The 8211-nt window shown below is 38.3% G+C and overlaps 1 protein-coding gene across 3 annotated transcripts in view; it reads right to left on the bottom strand.

Moving 5' to 3' along the window:
• Positions 1 to 658: 658 nt before the first annotated feature.
• Positions 659 to 8211, bottom strand: part of LOC133647794 (DNA repair protein RAD51 homolog 2-like) — a 37440-nt gene continuing 29887 nt past the window's right edge. For 2 of the 3 annotated variants that reach the window (XM_062043492.1, XM_062043493.1), the window contains 2 exons: positions 5985 to 6063; positions 659 to 1124 (listed from right to left, as the gene is read on the bottom strand). In XM_062043492.1, the coding sequence (XP_061899476.1) occupies positions 1033 to 1124; positions 5985 to 6063 (171 nt within the window). In that variant the 3' untranslated portion in view covers positions 659 to 1032. Of the gene's footprint in view, positions 1125 to 5984; positions 6064 to 6784; positions 6917 to 8211 lie in introns of those variants that run through there. The other variant, XR_009825778.1, reaches the window with a different exon arrangement.

The following is an 8211-nucleotide window of genomic DNA, read 5'->3' as shown; positions in this document are numbered from 1 at the left end:
TCAGCGGCACAGAGGAGCTATTTCAAGCAGGGCACCGGTTTAATCAAATGTCCCTTCAACAAGGAGTACCCGCCTCAATCACTCCTGTATTGCAAGGCTCTGTCAGCTCCTCTTTGCTGCTGACATGTGATGTATAAGCACAGAGAGTAAGCATGGAGATGGATTAAAAACGTAATTTTAAAAATTTATTTTTAACAAACGATTCTTGAAAATATGGAATCAATCCAGAATCGTAATAAAATATAAACGATTCAGATTTTAATCGATTTTTTTTTTTGGCTTACCTATATACACACATGGGGAAAAAAACAATTTATTTAATAAAATCCACTTTTTATTCTATAAAGTTAACAAAATAAAATGTTGGTAACATATATTGACATATGTTAGTAACTGTTTGACACCAAATAGCACATTTTGTCACAATATTGTCATTATAAATGACAATGATCCAATCCCTGATGTGGGATCTGAACCGAGGATGTCGTTGTGGCTTGTGCAGCCCTTTGAGACACTTGTGATTTAGGGCTATATAAATAAATATTGATTGATTGATATAAAGCTAAAAGCCAATAGGGCTGAGACTTGGCCTCCAAATTTCAAATTGGCCAATAGGTTTACAAAAAATTTACAAGGAAGAAACCACAGGACAATGTCATCACAGGAAGTTAGTTTTAATCAAGCGTCATTGTTTGTGGTGGAAATCATTTCAGCGTAACAATAAAGAATTGACTAACACAAAAAGGAGGTTTATTAAGAGGAAACAGCAAAGGTAAGACGAGATTCACAACCATAAACACTTACGGTATTTTTGTTTTGTCTACATTTAATACTAGTTGTACCGTTCAAAGAGGCTAATATTAGCCTGAATTTAAAAGTTGTATGTTGACAAAAAATAATGTTTGGAACAGAATACTTCGATTTCCTTTATTTTCTATGGTGAATATAGAATCAAAATGATCTAGACAAAACACTAAAGAGTCAAACAGCTTCCAAGAATTTCCACTACGCTTTTGGTTTAGTACAATGGAGTCAGTTCGAATCTATGTTGAGCTCAGTTCTCACCCTAATAGGCTGGAGGCTGGGATCCATGCCCTCATACAAGATGTCCTCACCATCGTTTTCTAAAACAGAAAAAACTGAAATTTCACATTCATCTACTTCAGGCTACCTATGAACCTTCTTGTTTTTCACATAAAACATATAACGCTAATTTTCCCTATGCTGGTGTTTAAAAACTGATTGATGAACATTTGTCATGGAAATCACATATATAGTAAATGATAGAAAGGCTAAAGTATCTAAAACTATTGCTAATTTACACAAAGTGAAGGAATGTACATTTTGTATAACTCACTGATTGTTCCATATCTAACATATTGTATTGAAGTGTGGGGTAGTGTCTGTAAAACATATTTAAATCCAATCTTCCTTCTGCAGAAAAGAGCCGTAAGAATCATTACTGAAAATGCATACAAGGAACCCACAAACCCAATATTCAAACAGTTAAATGTATAAAATTTTCATGAACTGGCAGAGTATAATATCCTGAAAGTCATTTACAAAGCACATGCACACATAAAGAGAAAGTAATTATAATCTTAAAGGAACTGAGATCTCTAATAAATCTACATTTAGAACAGTGATAATGGAAAGAAGTATTTCAATCAGAGGAACAATGTAAATCTCTTTCGGTTAAAAAAAATAAAAAATCATGACGATGAAAAGGTATGACTGTAGAATTATTTATTCATTCTGGGTTTAAATCTTGTAAAATGAAAATATGGCTTTGTAGTCACCAACATTGAAAGTCAATTGTTGTATTTGTGAAAATAGGGGGCAGATATACATTTATAAACATTTGTTCTGCTCCTTTTCATTCATATTTTACTTTAATGTTATGTTGATTGATTTATTTTTATTTTATTCCTTTGTTTGATTTTTTATGAATGAAATAAATAAATTAACTGAACATTATTTACATCTATCATAGCTAAAGGGACAAGCGGTAGAAAATGGATGGATTTATAGCTAAACAAGCTGAAATGACCACAATCGCTCCCTAGTGTACGAGAGGCACACAGCATATGGGCAACAGTCACATCAGATATAAGAGCATGAAAACTAGAACTTTAACATGTAGCTGTGAAAATAGAAGAAACTGAATTATTTGAGAAATTTATTACGTACATAGAAACGTACTGAGTTTTAGAGTAGTAAAAAGAACATTTATATCATGTGCTGTCATCTGTGTCTGTAGAAATGTTCACATTTAAGCTTGCAGGAATTCTACTTCTGACCAGAGAAAACATGTTGAAGTAAATTGTAAATAAAATGTATGTTTTACACACGCATGCACAAACTTTCTTGAACTTTTTTCTGGAGTGTAAAAATGTACTCTATTCCACTATTGTTGCAAGTTAGTGCATGCGCCGGGGAAAAGGTGTGGTTTCGTATTTTACACTTTACGCACAGAATTTAACATGAGTATACTGTACTTGACACACAGAGACAATCAGAGGCTTTTTTTAAATATCTAAACATGTCGTTTTACCAGAAAAAATAGCAAGTCATTAACTTTAACCACAAACTCGTAATGATGCTGTAAAGACACCAAAAGTTTGTAAATGGTAAATGGGTTATACTTGTACAGCGCTTTTCTACCTTCAAGGTACTCAAAGCACTTTGACACTATTTCCACATTCACCCATTCTACACACTGATGGCGGGAGCTGCCATGCAAGGCCCTAACCACGACCTATCAGGAGCAAGGGTGACGTGTCTTGCTCAAGGACATGGCAAGGTTGGTAGAAGGTGGGGATCGAACCAGGAACCCTAAGGTTGCTGGCACGGCCACTATCCCAACATCGCCACGCCGTCCCCATATAGTGAAACCTTTGGTTCCTGGAATATGTGGTTCCTGGATCTATAGCTTCCTGTATAAGGCCATGTCCACACGAACACAGATACTTAATAAACGCATACTTATCTCTGCGTTTAGGCCTTTTATCCACACCCAAACGCATACTTCTGTCCTTAAAAACGAAGACTTTTGCAAACGCTGGCCAAGGTGTAGAGTTCCAAAACGCTCCGCTGAGCATGTGTGTACACGGCACAAACTGAGACTTGTATTCCTTTGATGACGTCATGGCTGTGCGCTGTCATTTTCAAAGCTCAACAACACTGCCTTGCTGCCTTTAAACACACTATAAGAGGATTTACTGTGTGTTTGAACACACAGAAAGGCTTCCATTCTCACTCAACGTTGACAAAAAAGACGCATCAAAATAGCCTTTGTGACACTCAGCTGTTTTGGATACGATTGCTCAGGCTGGTTTTGAAGATAATGTACATGTCATTGTATGTCTAGTATATCAAAATAAACATAATAATAATAGTGGTGTAATGCCACCAAGTCAGCTGTGGCTGCTTTTTCCAGGCTTCTGATTGGACAAAATGCGCTTGACAGCAAGTGTATGCGTTTAGACATAGACAGTTTTGAAACTACACTTGTGTGGATGGAGATTGTTTTAACCCCAAATATGCGTTTTTGAAACTCTCTGTGTTCATGTGGACATGGCCTAAGTGTGTGGTTTGTTTTTCCACTGAATTTCAGAGTTCAGGGTAGTTCATACAAATCAGGTTGATGACGTACAGTCGCGATCAAAAGTTTACATACACTTGTAAAGAACATAATGTCATGGCTGTCTTGAGTTTCCAATGCTTTCTACAAATCTTTTTTTTTTGTGATAGAGTGATTGGAGCACATACTTGTTAGTCACAAAAAACATTCATGAAGTTTGGTTATTTCATGAATTTATTATGGGTCTACTGAAAATGTGTCCAAATCTGCTGGGTCAAAAGTATACATACAGCAATGTTAATATTTGGTTACATGTCCCTTGGCAAGTTTCACTGCAATAAGACGCTTTTGATAGCCCTGTGTAATGTATTTTATGTAACTGTAACAGCATTATTGTGGATCCAAACATGTCTTGTCTATAACACAATATCAACCCCTACCACAATTTTGTGTGCATGAAAAAGTATAATTTGACCAGGTGCAAACAGGAACACAAACGGCTCTTTATCGAATATGATTGTATATTAAGAGTGAAATGTGTAGTATTAGTATATAGTAGGGCTGCAACTAACGATTATTTTGATAATCGATTAATCTGTCGATTATTACTTCGATTAATCGATTAATAATCGGATAAAAGAGACAAACTACATTTCTATCCTTTCCAGTATTTTATTGAAAAAAACCAGCATACTGGCACCATGTTCTGGACATTGGGGGTGCAGCATACACCAATAATAACACAGAAATGTAACTCATCAGATCAGAACTGAATCTTGTACACGTTTCTGTTGTGAATAATAAAGGATTCATTTTAGGCTGCATCTAAATAATAGCATGAAATATTCCAGCACCTTCATAACGTTTAGTTATACTAAAGCATCACTCAAATCTAAATAGATTTATATAGCTTTATCGGCCCGGCTACATTGATCCATTATGAAACCAACCTGAGATATTTCTGTCCGTTGTTGTACCGAAATCTGTTACCCATCGGAATTTGTAACTCCAGAGGGTGATGTTCCCATGGCGTTTGTTTGATGGCTAAACGGCAAGCCCAAGGAGGAGGAGAAGAAGAACGCTTGCGTAAATGGCGTAAACTATCCTTAATGCTGAAACGTCAGTTGTCAGAATTTCAGCATTAATAAATTACACATATTCTGGAAATCAATGACTTACTTTCATTATAGTATGAGTATTATATAGTATGAGTATTATTATAGTTTCAGCATTAAGGATAGTTTACGCCATTTACGCAAGCGTTCTTCTTCTCCTCCTCTTTGGGCTTGCCGTTTAACCATCAAACAAACGCCATGGGAACATCGCCCCCTGGAGTTACAAATTCCGATGGGTAACAGATTTCGGTACAACAGTTGTTCCGTTTATTTCGAAATTGGTAACCGTGCGTTTTCTCTCTCAAAACGGAGTCAAATGTGCCGGAGACACATTATCAGCCCCGCGTTGCAACAAAGGCATAACGTTAACGTTACTCACAAAAAAGCTGAACTCATGAATGCTTGTTGCCACTATGGACTTAAAAAGTTACGTACTGTGAGTTCTTCCCTTCATCCATGTCTCCAACATTTTTCTTCTTCAGGTGCTCCTGAAGCAATGTTGTACTTCCGTGCCATTTTGCAGGAAACGGTCTTCTTTGAAGTCTTTAAAGTAAAGTGTTTCCACACTTTTGACGACTTAGGTCGTACACTTTTCTCCATTGAAGCAATAACCTCAAGATGTTTCTCCGCTAAACTATCGGTAGTGTTTTCCTGCGCCATTTTTCGAATGTTTCCAGCAAAGTAGACGGCGTCGTCACGTGAGCTGCACATGACACATCATTGGCTAGCTTACGCCACCTCATGAGACGTAGCCTCAGCGCCGCCCTGGCTCTGTTTTGTACTGTTTTTGTACTTATTTTGATTATTGTTTCTCAGCTGTTTGTAAATGTTGCAGTTTATAAATAAAGGTTTATAAAACAAAAAAATAACCAAAAATAATAATAAAAAAAAGCCTCCGCGCATGCGCATAGCAGTTCCAACGAATCGATGACTAAATTAATCGCCAACTATTTTGGTAATCGATTTTAATCGATTTAATCGATTAGTTGTTGCAGCCCTAGTATATAGTATTTGTTTTTCCTTGACCCATTAGAACACAGGATATTAAAATCCATACAAGTTTTCCAGGTGTATTTAAATTATCCCTCGAAGAGTGAAGAGACAGTTTTAGTTAACACAGTACATTAAACACTGTTTAATATCACAAAACGCCAAGGAAGCTGTGCAGTTTAAACTTGGGTATGTGCCTGATTGTCTTTTGATTTCTCCGAACCCTACAAGTATTATGACAGTACTTCTTGCTTTACATTGTTATCTTTCCCCACCAAAGACAGATGTTTACTTACCAACTATATGGATTCCTTCCTTCTGGATTACATAGTTGAGCACAGCAAAGGGAGCCACGGGGGACTTGGCAACCAAAAGCTGAAAAGAAAAATGATGAAAAGAATTAGCTACCTGAAAAAAAATTGTGTGGATGGAAATAAATGAAAGATGAAATTACAGAAATATTGACAAAACAATTGTGAACATTATGTCAACATAAAATTAAGCCATAAGAAGACTTAAATGTGGTAAGATGTAACATATAGTGGTCAAGTCCCCAAGTGGCGCATAGAAAACATTTAAGAGCGGTTGTTATTTTATGCTCTCCAGGTTTGCTGATTGGCTAACAGCGAAACTCATCCAATCTATTTGAGAAACCTGTCTCATGAAATTTTTACTGCACCTCGTAAAATATAACGCAAGCTGGATGCAAGAGTATATTTTCCTCTTAACTTCGTTTTAGTGAATCATTGACACACATGCACATATTTAACCTGACTAAATGTTGTTTACTTGAGATACTATTTTTTTTAAGCTAACTTTGAATGCACATATTACGTTTTATTTGTGCTTGGATCCAAAAACGCATAAGCAGGGACCAGATAACAAATGTTTGACTCCTTTATTCCTGAGGCAGGAACAAACAGGAGAAGTAAAGGTGATAATGGTAATGGGAGTTTACGCACCATGAAAAATGAAAAATAACAACATATTGCAAAAGGCAGGGGCTAAACAAGAAACAAAAACAATTGGGCAAACCATAAAAAGGGTAAATGCTCTACCGTTAGGGTGAATAGTGCCCCACCTCCTGGTGGCTTACCTGGCCTGTCCAGGAAACAGCGATAAATCTTGTACAGCAGGACGGGGTCGATGATGAGGGACTTGGACACTCAAGAATGCTCCTCGGCCTGTAGCCTTCCCAGTTGACCAAGCACACTCCTCCTTTTCACGCCTAAACCCCGGCCGAGTCATACCAAAGACTATAAAAATGGGACCCATTACCTCCCTGCTTGGCACTCAGCATCAAGGGTTGGAATTGGGGGTTAAATCACCAAAAATGATTCCCGGGCGCGGCACCGCTGCTGCCCACTGCTCCCCTCACCTCCCAGGGGTTGATCAAGGGGATGGGTCAAATGCAGAGGACAAATTTCACCACACCTAGTGTGTGTGTGACAATCATTGGTACTTTAACTTTAAAATGGCCTTGATCGTAAAAGCAGAGTAGACCATCGACCAGCCTAGAAGGAAGCTAAGGCACTCCAGGAGGGCAGAGGGGGCTAAAAGTGACAGGCTTGACGCGGGAGACTTGTAAGACAAGTAGGGTGACGGGGAGAAGACGCTGTCAAAGTGAAGGCGCAAAAATAACAACGCCCACAAAACGGCGCATCGAGAAGAGACAATCAGAAAGTGGCTTGAAGATGGTCTGTAAAGCATAATCTATATGCAGCATTTTGATGAAAGAACCACCATTACGTGTTATGGAGACCACAAGGAAGTGTTTTAAATGTAGAAAAAAACAACTATACAAGTAAAATCCATTTACATTTATATGCAGCTGCATCTGCGGACTTCGGGTTGCTATCTGATTTGGAGTCTAATCACTCGTACAAGGCTGAAAGAAAAGTGGCTCCAAATGTGTAACCCCACGTTTATGCGGTCTTTAATAGCTATATATTTGTACAAATGTTGAATTCTTAGAAAGGAGGAGCTACCCTAAGATATTCTATCCATCCATTTTCTACCACTTGTCACTTTCGGGCTCGCGAAGGGGCTGGAGCCTATCCCAGCTGCACTTGGGCGGAAGGCAGGATACACCCTGGACCGTTGCAGGGTCAACACAGATAGACAACATTCGCACTCACATTCACACACTACAGCCAATTTAGTGTTGCCAATCAACCTATCCCCGGGTACATGTATTTGGGGATAAAAGGAAGCCGGAGTACCCAGGGAGACCCCACGCAGTCACGGGGAAAACATGTTAACTCCACACAGAAAGGCCTCAAGCCCGAGAATTGAACATAGGACTTTCTCTCTGTGAGGCACGAGCCCTGGGCGTTAACCACTACCCTGCCGTGCTGCCCAGCCTCAGATATTAATATTTATAATGCTCATTTAATTATTTACACATCCTCTTGATAAAATTACCCTCATCGATGGATGGACCAACTCATGCGTCTCCTTCTTCATCGTTTCTTTTTTCTTAGATTGGCCCCAACTTTTGTGAACACTCATTGACCATGGACT

Source organism: Entelurus aequoreus, linkage group LG04 (assembly GCF_033978785.1).
Source record: "Entelurus aequoreus isolate RoL-2023_Sb linkage group LG04, RoL_Eaeq_v1.1, whole genome shotgun sequence".
NCBI classification, from domain to species: domain Eukaryota; kingdom Metazoa; phylum Chordata; class Actinopteri; order Syngnathiformes; family Syngnathidae; genus Entelurus; species Entelurus aequoreus.
The sequence above is the reverse complement of the archived record's forward strand: the minus strand, read 5'-3'. Positions and strand labels throughout refer to the sequence as shown.